Genomic DNA, 16,907 nt, shown 5'->3' on the forward strand with positions numbered 1-16,907 from the left:
AACGATATCTTCCATTCTATTATTACTAACCTGACATTTTAACTATTCACACCTCTAGTGGTGTCTTTGATGACTCTCACATGACATGTGACCTCAACCTCTTCTTGTTTGATGTCAAGCTATGACTCAATCACAGAGATCACAGCATCTAAGATCAGTGATTCAAAATCATCAAGACTACACACAACAGTCTGTCTGTATCTACACTACATTATTTCAGTCAGAGTACTGCTTAGGAATATTGTAAGCACTACTGCACTATGCAATACAAAATCAACGCAGTTACATGTGTGTAGTTTATTCAAAAACATTGTTTTGATGCCAACCAAGAGTTGCTGCACGAAAAGAGCAAGTGAAGTGAAAGCAATTTCCTGCTAATTTCACAGGATGCTTTCTCGAACGAACCATGTCATTTGGCACAAACAGAGACAGTGTTCAACTGGTGTACTTAATTACCAACTAATGAATTCCAATTAAATGCTAAAACAATCTTTAAGTCGGTGCACAGCAGTTCATCTGACCAAGCAGAAATGTGAAATATGTCAACCAAATACCAATACTACAATGAACTGGAAATCAACAACTGCTATAATATAATAGCTAACATTAAATAACCTCAGAACTTTGTTCCTTATTTTAAACCAAAATTAGTTTGAATACATACTGTAGTTCTTAACGGGCAGTGGTGGAACAAGTATTCAGATTCTTTACTGTAAAATGACTAATACCACACTGTAAAAAATACTCTGTTACAAGTAAAAGGGCCGCATTGAAAATGTTACTTAAGTAAAAGTATGTGAGTATCATCAGGAAAATGTACTTAAAGTATTAAAAGTAAAAATACTCAATGCGGATTAACCCTCACATGGTCTCATCATTTCATCTGTACTTATATTGTTGGGTAGTTTCATTTATAATAAAACATAGTATTTTATTAACTACATGTGTTTTGTGTGCAAAAATCTTAATTTGTAAAGTAACTAGTAACTAGAGCTTTCAGATGAATGTAGTGGAGTAAAAGTAGAAAACGGCATGAAAAGACAAGACTCAAGTACAAGTAGCTCAAATTTGTACTTAAGTAGATGTACTTAGTTACATTCCACCACTGTTTACAAGACACTTTTAAGAAATTATTATTAAGGAAATGACAGAACTGTAAAAAATAGTTACAAACATTTGTATTGAACAAAATTGAAAATTGTAGCTCAGCTTGTTATCACAGCTTAAAAAAGCATATTAGCCAAAATGGCTTCCTAGTATGAAATACATTCTGTATTTCTTGACCTTTAACAACATGATATCAAGCAGAACCTTATTTTTACAGTCTATGAGCAGAACATAGTTTTAGGAGCCAGAGTTCACTGCTGAAGAAATTCAACAAAGTGCAGCAGAGGCTTCACTTTGCTAACTGTTGTTGGTGCTAACGGTGTAGATAAAGAGCAACATTGTTTTGATTGTGGACTACTAGACCTTTATTTCTGATGTCTGACAACAAGCTTTGAAAAAAATATTTTTTTAAATGAAAAGAAGAACAATACAGCAGTTGACTGATGGGTGTTTCTGTAACCAACAACTAACCCTAACCCTAACTTTAGAGGCATGAATTGTGTGTTCTTGGAGGATCCATTACTTTCGGGTTAAGCAGATGAAATATGATCAAATGTGGGCCTTTAAATAACCAATGTTTGAATGGTGCTATACAAATAAACCTGCCTTACCAAATATAGAATTTGCTCATAATTACTAAAAGCTGAAATATATACGCAAGTAAAAGTTAATACTACATGTTGTGTAGCTTTATAAAAGCAGCCATTGTTTAGATGTATAGAAGTATATTATAAAGGTATAAGCAAATTTTGTGTGCTTCTTGAAGCAATAAACTACCTGTATAGTGCCTATAATGTTGCCTATATACAAGCCATTCTTCTAAACATAACCAATGAGAATAATACAGTTGGTAAATATTATTCAGTAGTACAGTAATGGTTTCATTCTTTCCAGAATATGAACAGTCAGTTTGGTGCAGAGTGCTTGTTTCAGTGTGAGTTATCTAACAGTGAGGGAGCTGATTACCATCTAGTTGATATGCAAGGAGAATGGGTCTTTTATGACACATAACATTAACATAACAACTATCCACTGTACACACACACACACACACACACACACACACACACACACAGAACAGAACAGATATGGTTGCTAGAGCCCAGCGAGATATGACTCATAGAAACAGGAGATACAGTGTCTGTGTGTGTTTTGTTTTTTTACCCTGAGTCCGTCATCATTCTCGTCCTCATGTGCTGAACTGGAGGGAGATGGTGTTGCGGATTTACTTCCAGGAGGTGAAGGAGAACTATGGGTAACAGAGTTTCCACTGAGTCCCAGCTGAGATTGGTTGATGGTGGACAACTGACTTTGCTGGCTCATGCCGGATTGGCTCCTGGGTCCAAGCGCAGCTTCGATTGGCTGTTGGCTGCTGGTAAACCGAGAATCAGAGTTCACCATCTGCTGCATCTGTTGCAAAGACAACAAGTGATAATGACAGTTAGTATATGAAGGCAAAAATCAGGTTTCATGTGGCGTTTGATAACTTGATGGGTATGTTTTTTTTTGCAACATCTACAAACATCTACAACAGTCTACATTGTCCAATCAGAATCCCGTTTCAAGTTATTTGTTGCCATTACTTCATGTAGATCATGATAAAACAACTTGGACAGACATCTAATTTAATATAGGTTGAAGAAGCGTTATTGAAGAAATATCAACTGGACATAGGCAGTAGCAAATGGGTTGTATATATATATATATATTATTTTTTTTTATCGTCATCACAATATCAACTGGTGCAATAAACACATCGCAAAAGGCTTGACATATCGCGGAAGACACTCAGTGATATTTTTGTGTTTATCAGTAGAAAACTGCACTTTAAAATGTCATTCTTTATTTAGAGCTGCTTTTTATATTCAATTCATTGCTCAATTTGTTCAATAAAAGAATGTTGGAAATTATTTTCTTTCATTTGTTTTAAATTCAACAAGCAGTTTGTTGTATTTTAACAGAATACTGAAAGCAGCAGAACTGATCTGTTTATTTATCGCAAGTAATATCGTTATCGCGATATTCAACAACGTTATCACATATGGCATATTTTCCTCATATCGTGCAGCCCTACTCTTGGTTCCTTCTTGGTCCACTTTAAAGCTACAACATGCACCTTTTTGTCTTGTGGCAGGGAATGTATAGCTAGTCCTACTCTGTTGCTCAGGTTTTTAGTAAACACACTGAGGGTCCTACCTACTATTCGGTGCCTATACAAAAAAATCCATCATTTTATTATTTCAGCTGAAGGAGGGCTTGTTAAACTGCAGTTCAATTTTTTGTGTCGAGGATAAAAAGGTTTCCTCAGATCAGGTCAATGCTGTACTGCACAGAATACACATTTGTTCAGAGTTATAATTATAGCATTACTCACGGGAGTCACATACAAAATATTATGTGTTTAATAGGGCTGTGCAATTGATCACATTTTAATCACGATCAAGATTTTGGCCCCCAACGATCACAAAAACAATGTAATCGAGAAAAACAATTATTACGTTTTGCAAGTAAACTCTTATTTTATCTTGTGTTCTGAGCGAGAAAAAAAGTTCAAACAGTAAAGTATTAAGGGGAATTTCATGGTTCAAGGTGTTTTCACTGTTAATTTGTTTCACTGTTTCTTAAACTCAATAAATGCAACATCTTTCCAAAAGTCAATGAGTAATCGTCTTAAATTATCGTGATTTTAATATTGACCAAAATAATCGTGATTATGATTTTTTTCCATAGTCGAGCAGCCCTAGTGCTTAATCAAACAGGTTCACAATATAACAACTTTATGAGATGATATGTCCAATGAATTGACAGCTCGTTCCACTGCCCCCAAATGGGAAAATAAAATCAATCAACTTAATGTAAGTGTCAGTGTTGCCCTGAAATCAGGATTGTATCTTGGATTCCATATTGGACTGAACAGAAGGTGTGCAAAAAAAACTTATCTGAGCTGGCTCATGTTCATGTAACAGAGCTGGGCTCTGACACAGAGTCTTTCTTTGCGTGACAGGTTTTGTACAGTGTGCAGCAGTCCAGGATTCACTAATAATGAAATGTGATAGTAACCGTGGCAACAGGCATTACAGGTGAGAGTGATATGAGAGAAGACAGGATCAGAAGTCATTTTAACACCAATTCCCGCCCGTGTGTAAAAACATCAATAGAGATTCTAAACTCCATTTGCTACACTCGGCAGAAGTTGCTTCATAACTTTCTCTGGAGGAAACATTTCGACGTCCACAGACGCAGACTGAATAGATACAAGCACTGGTTTATTTCCTTGGGCATCCATGTCCTCAATAATTTGTCAGAAAGCTGATGTACTGCAGGATATAAAGTGTCCAGGCAGTTTTACTGTCACACCTGTGTCATGAATGCACGCACAATCCAAAACAAATGTCTCCCAAGAGACAATGTGGGAAATCTTGAATAAATCTCATGAAACGGAATAAAATGTCAACATGCCTGAATCAATCTGTATACAATCAAATAAAGTGACGGACATTTTTAATGTCAAATGAATCATGTCAAAATGAATGTTAACATAACACAGTGTCTCTGCCATGAAGCAAGAAGCAACAAAGCACCTAATTCTGTTTAAAGTAGTTTTGGACAAATAGGAGAATGTTATTTCATGGTATATTTTGGTGTTTGATCCTTCCTGTTCATAAGCCCCTTCCGTCCCCCACAGTGTAGCGTAGTTCAGTCTTGATCGGCAGTGCCAAAATGTCTCGCAGTGAGTCAGCCATCAGTGATGTTCTGTCCATTTCTCAGGAAAACAAAAGCTAAACCAAAATTATATCTAACACCCTCAGCATGGGAACTTTGACACCAATCGTCACAAATATGAAGATAGGGACACGGTTGATGATGTGTATTTAGAGTTTCCTCTTAGTAAGCATCAAATAATAGCGGATGTGGCATTACCTGAACGTATTTACTGGCAGCAGCCTCTGAATACTGCTGTGGTATTTAGATGGAACACCGAGTGACATTTCTCTAACATGGGAAGAGGTTTCAGATTGATGTATGCGCTGGTAGAAATGCTGAAAAATAATAACTGTGGTTCGGCAATGGTTGGGTTGGGACTTCAATAAATGTCATATTAGTCAACAGGCAAAATATCCTACTGTCATAATTCTCCAGAGAGCTTTGACTGTTGAATGAATGTTTAAGTTGAAATAGGTTACATTGTTTGACGACCTGAGGACCAAGCTGACCTATAGACGATGCATTTATTTGAAAAAGAAAAATAATCAAAACTTTTTGTCTTAAAATACAATATATATCTGTTTGTCTTCCCGTCGACCGTGCAACTTCTTGTTTTTCTGGGTCAAATTTGAAATTGACACTTTGTTTTCCAACGTTTTGGTCTGTTTGGTTTTGACACTTTTGTTTCGGTTTTCCCGATGTTTTTGTCACTGTTTTCGACGTTTTTGTTACTTGTCGCGTAGTTTTTGAAGCTTTTGCCGACGTATTTTTGTCGCTTTTTATCGATATTTTTGTTGATTTTTTTCTGTACTTCTTTTGACGGTTTCGTTGTTTTTTGTCACTTTTTTCAACATTCTTTTATAAATTTTCTTTCAAATGCTATGAAATTGAATAAAACACCCAAATTCAATGAAAGTAGCGAACTGATAATTTATTTTACTTGTGAAGAGCGTTTTATGGAACCATCATATTTTATTTTTTGACAATTTGGTTGAAAGAAACCCAAATTTCTGATATAGAAACTTTTTGAAAATGGGTTTGAAAATTTGACCTGAGGACAACAGGAGGGTTAAATGTAATGACTGAAAATTCTTATAAGTGACTACATTATAGTTTATATTATTATAATAACTGTATGTAATATATGATTAAGCTGTCAGATTGATAAGTTAAATAATAACAAAAAATCTTAACTTAAAATGCACTAAAGAAAAATGCAGAGTAAGAAATGTAAGAAATGGAAAGGTTTTTTTCCGTTGTAGTGTTCAGTGGTTTAGGTAATAGCATCGCAATGTTGACAGGGACAGGAGGTCATCTAGGTGCTAAACGTAACATTATCGCAATTTAAAAACACTTTTGGAACTAAAAGCATCACCAGTGGAAACAAATATTTATCAGATTTTCCTTTGGGGGGAGTCACAAAAACATTTCTGACAATGGCCAAAGAGAAAGACAGAGGGGGAACCCCTGAGGAAAGCAGGGCGAGTAATGACTGACTCATGTCTCGAGAAGGAAAAAAGCTTTGGCTGTACACAGGATGCTCACATCATCACATAGGTTTGGTTGATGACAGGATTTCAATATAAAAAAGTACAGCGGTAAAATTCTGAATCTGTTCTTCATTTTAGACTGGAAATTTTAAATTTTTTATTTCATGAATGAGTTTTTCCAGTTGTCGCGGAATTGTAGATAACATTACAACATTAGTTAACATTTCCATTTGAGTTATGTCTCATTGTTGTTATGTCATAAGAATGATGCTGATCATGACTTCGATGCCAATGTGGTTACTTGTGGTTACTATCCCTCAGACTCAAAATGTGTTCAAAAACTATACTAAAAATCGAAATAGATTTAGACGTATTCGAAGACGTGGAAACAAAATGTGTTTATTTTCTAAAATAAAACTATAATAAAAATCAAAATAGATTTAGACGTATTCGAACTTTGACACATCACAACACATCAGTCTAATAGACACACATGTATAGGGAAGTTGGGTTGATATTATTAATATTAGGACTAGGGCTGTAGCTAACGATTATTTTCACAATTGACTAATCTGCTGATTATTTTCTCGGTTAATCATTTGGTCTGTAAAAGACTTAGACAACACTATAGTTAAACGTAAACATCAAGGGTTATTATGAACCAGGTAAGAAGAACAAAATCACAGAGATGGCAGCCAAAAGTAAAAAAAGAGCAGTCCCAAATTGCCTCTTACACACACACACACACACACACACACACACACACACACACACACACACACACACACACACACACACACACACACACACACACACACACACACACACACACACACACACACACACACACACAGACTTGAATCTTCCTATCCCCCCCACCCAGATTAGGCTGAGCCAGACATGGTTGCTAGGCAACCATCATTCATGGACTGGCAGTAAATGAATGTTAGTATGAGAATATAAAAGCGAAGTAGAGAGAAGGAGAGAGAGAAAAGGTAGAACTGAGACAGACAGATGGAAAACAAGACCTTTCCTTCAGGCCAATAATTGTCTCCTCTGTTACAAAGCTAACAGACAGGTTAGTCACACTCCAAGAGAACAAAATCTGGATTTAATGAAATGTATTAAAAAACCTCTGTCTGGTGTTTTATAGTCATTCTAATTCAACCACAGTCAGGGCTTTCATGAGGTTTCAAACTGACACTTCATATTACAGCAGGTGGATTTAATATGGAGATGGAGACAACAGACAGAAAGATTGAGAGATCAAGAGTGGGAGGTGAGAAGTTTCATTTTCAGTAAAATGGGAGAAATCTTTATTACAGATACTGACACATATATGCCTTTGTCACCCCACTGAATACTCAGATTTTATGGCAGTTGAAGTAACTACAAGTCTATGAAGGAGACACTTTCATTTCTTTACTGTATGACACAGTCAGGCACATCTGAATGTTACAGCTAAAAGCAAGATTTTCACTTTACTGTGAAATGAAAACTTAAAATATGAGGAAAATGTCACATCGACCAGCTGCCATGATTCAAATAACATTGCCCCGGGCAATAGTCCATTTCACACAGTTAAGGTGAATAAAAATATTAAAGAATATAGTTAAAATATATTAGCTAGTTGTCAGTTCAGATCTTAAGACTCACTGAGATCCTCGAGCTTCTTCCAATAAGTAAAGTCAAAGTATCTTTGAGCAAGACACAAATTGATAGTCCACCCTAAAATATTTTTTTTAAGTATCAAGCACAATCCAAGGTGACTGTTCAAAGTGTGTAGGTCCCAGTTAGGCAGCAGCAGCAGCTTCAATTCATCTCAGTTTCAATCATTTCATTTTATGTTTTTACAGTGATAAAAGTATCTAAACCTTCATACAGTGTTTCCCCTATAATTGTACAGGCCTGGCGGGCCGCCAGGTCAATTGGAACCCCCAACAGGCCAGAAAAATCATTTTTTAATGCCAAAAATAAGACCAAATATCGTTTTTCCTCTATATGTATTCTGCAGGGGCGCAGCACCGTGAACTTCAGCGCCGCACTGTAATGAGTTCATGAACGAGGCAACTGTTTGTGTTCATGCATTAGTTCATGTCTGTAACAGCAGGGCAGTCGAGTGTGTTAACTAAACTGTTAAGCCAGTTAAAACATTGTCGGTTACAAACAGGCGCGATAGTGAATGACACGCTAACGTGATAAAGTATTCTGTGTTTTTACTGTAGCTGAGCTGGACCAGAGGATAATCAGTTAAAACAGTTCGATGACGCTGTTTTGCCTTCGTTGTTTAAGTTTGCTGGAAGTGATGTAATGTAGCGTTTTATGTGGAGGGAGCCCTGCGCTGGACTCGATAAAAAAAAAAGAATCAATCAAACCGATTAATCAAATCTTACAATCGCTGGCGATTCATTTAATAGTAGATAACTAATGGTTTAATCTTTGCAGCTCTAATTGTCATTAATATGTGAGATCATTTATGAGCACTCACCACAGAGAGTGTACTGGTCATTGGGCCGCCATCCGGACTGAATGTGCCACCATCTTGGTTCAACATAGCATTTCCATCTTGGCTACCAGGCATGCCAGGCAGATCCATGCCCTGCAGCTGGTAGGGGTGGTGTGGAGCTGAGCTGGAGGGGGGGTCCAGAGGGTGGTACGGCCCAGAGCGGGAATCGTGGGGGAGGTGGGGGGGCAACATGTGGTCTGGCAGGGTGGGGGGAGTGATGGGCGGGATGTTGAAGTCCTCATCGCCCAAACCTTGCACTGAGTATGACTAAAGAGAGACAAGATTGGAGAAAATACAATTAAATCCATTGAAACTATACTTTTTTTAAAAGTTTTTAATCGTATTCGCTACATGGTTGTTTTCCTTACTAACTCTTCACTGATGAGGGACAAAGTCAAGTTTCGGGAAGCTGACGTTTCTTGATAGAGCTTGAAAATCAATAAGATTTACATAGGGGACTATAAGAGACCAAAGTGGCATGAAGCATTACTGTCAGAGATAATAGATGGAATAGATGGAAAAACTGCCCATCGCCAATCACCATTACCTCAGAATGCTATACCTAGTCTGAACGACAGCTCTGTGTTGTGTCGTGTAGTCATTCTTCCTCAGCTCCTATCACAGACTAATTATCAATAATGATATTCCCAGGCTTAAAAAAAGAGCAAATACTCATTCAGCAACAGAACACAGTCATTTACATGTACAAGCCCCCTTTTGCCTAAGAGAATACACACAGGGCAGATCTTTGTGCGTGGAAATGTATCAATGCTAATCTGACATGAAAAAAGAAAACCAGTAGCAGTGCCATGTATGATAATTATTCTGAGAGCAAAGACGAGAGGGAGACATGGAGAGGGAAATGGAGTGAGAGAATCATGCAAGAGAAGAGTGAGAGATACGAGGGTGAAAAGAGAGAGAGGCAGTGATAGAGAAGCCCTCTCATACTAATCTGACAGAGGAGATCTTTTATAGAGACTGACAGCCTTTTTCTGCTTGGCTAGCCACACCAGTCTCTCCCTCTCGTACTCTTTTGCTCTTCATCTCTCACCATCCTTCTCCTTCCTCCCCTCTTTTGCCCTCTCGCTTTTCTACTCTCATCCTCAATTTCTCTTTCATCTCTCTCACTCTGTCATTCTCTCATACTCTTTTCTACTCTATCTCAAACCCATATGCGGTGTTGGGTTATGAGTTGCGTGACTTGAGAGCTGAGTGATGAGTCAGGAGTTGAGTTATGTTATTTATATGCTGACTATGTCATTAACAGCCACTGCGCTAAACCACAGTTGGAGTTCGTATCTTCACCACTTTAAAATAAAATGTAGGAAACGTGCAATATGGAAAATGATCACACCTTGCACCCTAACAACTAAAAATGCTTCCCATGATCTCCCTTTCCATTATTAATTCACAAGGATCTAATTCTAATTGGGCACCTGACTTGGGCAAACTGTAAATGTTTCCCCTCCTTCAGTGGTGCTGTAAAAAGCTACAATGGGAAGGAGACCAAAAGTGTCAGAGCTCCATTGTGTGTGTGTCTATCTTCACACACATCTACAACTAGAACCAGTTTCCTGCAACTTAATTAAAGTGCTACACATCTTTCACCTACTGTATGCATACTGTAGGTAATCATTAGGGCTACAAGACAACAGACTATTACATCCTGAGGATGCTGTTGATGTAATACCTTGCAGCTGGATTCTCGCGATATCACATATCATATGTAAATCCCTCTTGTCAGACTTTAAGTAATGTTTTTGTGTCCGAACAGCAGCGGACCGGACCAATCAGCGTCCACTAAGGAGCTACTGGCAGCTATGGGCGTGGTCTAGGTGTGTGTGACAGCCGCGAGTGTTTGTTTAAAACAACAATGGCGAACTAACAGACAGATGGTTCATCCAATCACCTGCCAGGTATGTTTTGGAAGTGCTTGCCCTTTCCCTAACAGTTTCCAATGACGGCTTCTCAGATAGTTCTGTGTAACAAACCATCTGGCGTGTCACGTTAGTTGATGTAGTGGATCTCACAGATTATTAAGTTCTCTTCTCAAAGAGTTCTTCTCAGCCCTGGCCAACTCCAGTCATCTGAGCCAGTGGTGCTGTAATCAGATTCCAATCAGTCCCAAACATGTCTGAATCTTATAAGCTACTGAATACTTAATTGTGAAATGTAATCACTACTGAAATCTTAATGTTGAAATTGAAGTACCATTGAATGTATAGCTCTGAATTTTTTTTTACTTTAAAAACCATCAATCTAAATGTATGTGGTCTGAATTCCCATCTGGTCAATTCCAAGTTGTTCAACTTCAAAAACATAATTCCCACTGTATATATTTTTTTCAGTTCACAGATTCACATAGACACTTTACTGTACTTTACAGTACTTTATATTCAAAAACTATGTTCAGATTGCCAAAATTCAATCAGCTCAATTCGGATCTAAAAATTGTGATCCGAGTCAAAAACATCTGGCTGCTCAGATTGGCTTGGTCAGATTCAGATCCTAGAATTTAAGATTGAAGACTGACTGAAGACTGAAAATCCGGGATACCAAGGATAAGCAATCAATCCTGGATGGAATCGATCAGTTACGCTTTTAAGATTCAAATCTCTATAGCCAATATTTGCTTCCATACATTTAAACATGTTTATTAGGGCTGGGCGATAGAGAGAAAATCAGATATCACGATATTCTTGACCAAATACCTCGATATATCGATTTTGCGGTGAAATTCTAGGGTTGACAATTGGTGCTTTAACAAAGTATCTTCAAACTTAGATTTTAGATAAATAATCATCAGTAATGTGGACATAATGTCTAAGTGGGGAAAAGGCAAATAATAGAACAGCTAGAAGAGTCTGGTAAGTTCAAAAAAAGTACATCACTTTACTGTAATGCAGCCTTTAAAACCAGTAAAGGACAACACTTATGTCATATTACGATATTACGATATCCAAAATCTGAGACGATATCTAGCCTCATATCACGATATCGACATAATATCGATATATTGCCCATCCCTAATGTTTATGTGCTGCTATTCAACTATTATCTAAGTACTAAAGGCACATGTGTGTACTACATATCACAATATTACTCTCATATATCACTAAAGGTCAGGTGTAAGTGAAGCTGTTTCTTTCTTTGCATTCTTGTTCAGTCACCCACCAAGGTCTTAAATCCTAATCTGCAATCATGAATCCAGTAATTTCTGTCTAGAGCCATCCAAAGTTAACCCTCATGTGTTTGACCCCTTTCTCCTACAACATGTGTTGTTCAGCCTGAACGCCCTGTCATGTGTATCCAACATTATACTTAGTACACTGTTTATCAGGTCCTGCCAAGCCAACAAGTCCAACAGTTTGTTTCTTAGACACAGTGTCCTGTTGGAGCTCAGAGCTCTGCATAAATTACACTGCTTGTCTGTTGTCTGTCTGCCTCTCTCTCCCTCCCTTGTCTACTCTCTCTATCATTTCTTCAAGTTCTGAATAAATTACTCCTCTCTCTTTTTCTCTGCTCTTCCATTCATGTCAGTACAATAGCCTGTTCCATGTGTACTGGGAGCTTCGAGAGAGACTAATGTAGTCAGGATTAAGTCCTTTCACGCATGTTATGTTCACATTACACACTTCTCATAACTCCATGTTCATGACTGTTTCATACAAGATGAAAAAAATATATTGTGTGACCATCAGCTTCAGTTTCTATGGGAGGATGGTGATTAAATGTCTCCATTAGGGGTAGATAACTGATGTGAAGATATCATTTAGTCATTAAATTAGATCATATTAGAATTGCCTAAAATGTATTTCTGTTTATTTGATGAACTGGTGCATTTTCTGGCCATATTTATGTACATCATGTATGCCAATCTGTTAATACTGACTTAATGAAGTTAAGAGGATAGCTGGTATATTTAAATGTTCTGGATAATGTGTTTGACCAAACCTCATTTTTGTTTTATGCTCTTCTATCTGTGTCTGTTATATGGTGTTACTGTTGCATAGTATCTACATACAGTAGTTGTGGATCTGATGATTTGAATATCGTATATAGTATTATGAGTAATACTTCCGTCTACTTAAACAGCTGCAATTATTGCAATGTAAATCTTCCCTCTCTCTTCATCAGTACGGTCCCTCTTCTAGGAAGCTGACATTTTAAATAGATTGTAAATGCTGATTAGCCTACGAGACAGAAATCCATTATTATTATAAAAGTAGCCTTTGAGGGCTTCATACAAACACACACAGAGACAAAGAGACTGAGCTAGATGGCAGGCAGCATGTGTTTTTATGTATGAAAATGCAGGAGAGAATGTGTATGCAAGTGTGGGTTGCAGTTCACACATAGCGCTCCAGCGCTGATTTGCGAGTGCCGAGCCAACAATGACTTGCCTCTGATCTGGTGCTTTTGTTGGGGAGCTCCTAAAACTGTTGGCGAGTGGAAAATAAGGGCTAATGTCCTGTGTTGGGTACTACGCATAGACAAAAAGCTGTATCACTCTGTTAGAGTTGTTGGGACCATAGAAACACTATGTCCACTCGCGGTTGTAAAAAAAGGTGTTACAGAGTGATGCTTCTTTTACTTCACAAACAATCTTGCAGCGAGCACACAAACCCGTCAACAACTAAGTTTCATTTCGGCCTTTCATCAAGTTACTTACAGAATTAAAGCACAATACAGCTGATATGACCTGCCACAAGAAACATTTGTCATTTTAACCAGTGACGGTTAGCGCCGGCTGTAAATGAGAAGCTGCTCTTTGTTAATTAGAAAGTGAGAGGAGAGACAATGGATTTGTTACTGTCAGAGCTTAACACATTTTGGTGTTAGAACAGAGCCAATCACCAGTGCACCCATAATCGATTTTTCACATTCACACACTAATTTTAAATCTCATATGCAGTGAGCTGCTAGCCTGGTCCTACCAGACTCTCTGGCCACTCTCCATTGACAAGTGTTAACTTCCTTGAAGGCGGGTACTCTGTTGAAGTTTAAAACTATTGGATCTGCCCAGAGCCACTCTGGATCTGCTATAACCAATCGCTAACGTTTGGTCGTGACGTCGGCTTAGCATCGCTAGTGTTCGTGATTGGACCGGTAAAGATTTGACCGGAGGAAACCCAAGAATATACCGCAAACCCAGACGGAGTACTGAAGGAAAATGAAAATTGAGCAGAAGTACGTAGGAGGGCGGAGCCAGGCTAGTGAGCTGCATCCCTTGCATTTTCTTTTTCTTTAAGACAAATACAATCTTGTCAGGACTGCCTTCCTAGCCTCTTCAAAGTAATAAAATGATGATGGGCACATGCCATTTAGAGCAGTGTGAACACACACACAAGTAGCAGCTATAAAATAAAAATAAAAACGTGTCAACGCTAAAGAGTCTTTTTACTTTCATTCCCTATAGATGGTGCACATCTGCAGGTCTTAACTGCTGCTACCTAAGTAAACCTTCCCTATACAGCAGGTGGTGCAGGTTGGACTAGAACTTCAAGTCCCGTTCTGCCACTTAGATGATACTGGCTGAACCTGCCATCTGGTGCATTTAATCAATGGACTTTTTCTTTTAATAAAAACGACACTGTTGGTGTAATTGCTACAGTTGTGTGCCCATTTAAGCTCAGTTTTTATGTGTGAGTTTTAGTGTTATAAAATTAGGGGTTATCGGATTTGTGATTAGATTTTTTTTTGCACACTGATTCATATTCTCATTTGGGACATTGGCTTCCAGTTTTTGCTGCTTGCTTTTCGTGGTTGTAAATACAACTTTCGGTCCTAATTCCATTTCCCCCCATTGTAGCAATCCACAGTCTGAAGGGAAACGAAAGGGAAGTGAAGGGACAATCAACGAGAGAGAGAGAAAGAGAGAGAGGAAGGGAGGGAGAGAGAGAGAAAGAGAGAGAGGAAGGGAGGGAGAGAGAGAGAGAAAGAGAGAGAGAAACGCAAGCTGCAAACAGCTCGTTATATGTGCCTCCCCCTGCTGATTTTGACAGAGAATCATTCATTAATTACAAAAATAGTTAGCGCTCTGCTAGTGCTATGTTTTTATGTGATAGCTCTAATTGATAAATGTATTCGAAAATAGGCTATATATCATGATTTATTGTAAAATCAGACATTCAACAACCCTATAGCACAAATGGAATGATCTTTGTTTATAACCACATTTTATCGCCACTGTGACGATTCGACTGGGAGACTTGCAGTCTCCTCAGATCGAATCCTCAAATAGTTGACTATTCAAGCTCACCCCTATATAAAATCATCCTAAAGACAGTGTTGCCTGGATTGTAATGTGTTTTAAGTGTGTAAGTGTGTGTGCATTTACCCAAGGCAGACGGTGTGTGTCAGCCATGTGTGTGTCCCTCCTCCAGTGCTGTGAGGGTGGGTTCATCTTGCTGAGAGGGTGAGGGGGCTGTGGCACACGAAACTGTGGGAAGAATAACAAAGACAAACAAAAGTTCAAATGGACGCAGAAGCCGGGAAAAGGTCAGAGGTGAAATGAAAAGGTCATTAAGAGGAGCAAGGACAAAGCAAGAGAGAGAGAGAGAGAGAGAGAGAGAGAGAGATAGAGAGACAGAGAGAGAGAGACAGAGAGAGAGAGAGAGTGAGAGAGAGAGAGAGAGAGAGAGAGAGAGAGAGAGAGAGTGAGAGAGAGAGATAGAGAGACAGAGAGAGAGAGACAGAGAGAGAGAGAGAGAGTGAGAGATAGAGAGACAGAGAGAGAGAGACAGAGAGAGAGAGAGAGAGCGATAGAGAGACAGAGAGAGAGAGAGAGAGAGACAGAGAGAGAGAGAGAGAGAGACAGAGAGAGAGAGAGAGAGAGAGAGAGAGAGAGAGAGAGAGAGAGAGAGAGAGAGAGAGAGAGAGAGAGATTCTACACAAGCCCTTGCTCACACAGACGCATACAAACAGTCTCCAACACACAGGTCAAAATTATATTTTATCTTTATAGTTGGGTAAAATTGCTTTTACTTTTACAGCAATTGAATTGAATTGACAGAAAGAAAGAGAGAGAAATAAAATGAGAATCAGAGAGCTATTTAGAGAACAAAAGAGATAAGAGAGAGAGAGAGAGAGGCTGTAAATAAATTGCTTCCCTCCACAGCTAATCCCTGATAAGAAAAGGTTACATTGAGTACTGTACAGCCGCAATAGAAGAAGAAAGACAAACACATACAAACATCATAAGCACACAACACTGGCAATAACAGGCTAATTAGTTTAAATAGTTCACGTTTTATTTTAGTGTATATTTTTCTTTAGGAAGAAGTGTGGGTTTTTTAACACCACCATCCTGCACCTTTGTTAATGTCTAAACAGTCACACCTGGAAGCCTCCCAGTACAACCACTGAGCAGCTCTATAAAGCTGGGCAGACACTTTATTGATTAAAGGAATAGTTCAATATTTGGGAAATATGCTTATTCGCTTTCATGCCGAGAATTAGATGACAAGATCAATACTACTCTCATATCTGTCCATTAAATATGAATCTGGAGCCAGTAGCTGGTTAGCTTAGCATAAAGACTGGAAACAGGGTTCTGTTCAGGCAACCAGTGGAGGCTCAAGAAATAGTCCAGCCTATCACTCCCCATTTAGTCTACATCCTCGACGTTCCACTTCCGGGATTGCTCCGATGCCGCAGGAAATTCCGCCGGATGCATGTATTTTTTTTCCTTCTGCTTTCTTTGTGTTGGAATTTTAAACTCCCATGGATTCATGAGGACTATAGTTAACTGCTCCTCAGATCTCTGCAGGGTAAATCCAGACAGCTAGCTAGACTATCTGTCCAATCTGAGCTTTCTGTTGCACGACTAAAACAACTTTTGAACGTACACGTTCCACCAAAACAAGTTCCTTCCCGAGGCTATTCTGCAGCGACTCTGTGTAGAGCTTTGTGATTGGTTTAAAGAAATGCCAATAAACTACAGCACGTTTTTCTCCCATCCCGGAATGCTGTGTGGACTAGCCAGACCCTCCTCCGCAGCGCTGTGGAGGAAGGTCTGGCAATGCGAGACTACTCCCCATTAAATCACAATTTATTGTTTTTTTTGTACGGATTAAACAGTTACTAAACTAGTGGGC

At 38.5% G+C, this 16,907-nt stretch overlaps 1 protein-coding gene across 1 annotated transcript in view; it reads right to left on the minus strand.

Moving 5' to 3' along the window:
* Positions 1-16,907, minus strand: part of tox (thymocyte selection-associated high mobility group box) — a 49,739-nt gene that overhangs the window by 10,276 nt on the left and 22,556 nt on the right. Inside the window, exons 3-5 of the mRNA XM_078264841.1 lie at positions 15,149-15,250; positions 8,791-9,075; positions 2,272-2,517 (exon numbers count right to left, since the gene is read on the minus strand). Coding sequence (XP_078120967.1) covers positions 2,272-2,517; positions 8,791-9,075; positions 15,149-15,250 — 633 coding nt within the window. The remainder of the gene's footprint in view (positions 1-2,271; positions 2,518-8,790; positions 9,076-15,148; positions 15,251-16,907) is intronic.

Source organism: Sander vitreus, chromosome 12 (assembly GCF_031162955.1).
Source record: "Sander vitreus isolate 19-12246 chromosome 12, sanVit1, whole genome shotgun sequence".
NCBI lineage: Eukaryota > Metazoa > Chordata > Actinopteri > Perciformes > Percidae > Sander > Sander vitreus.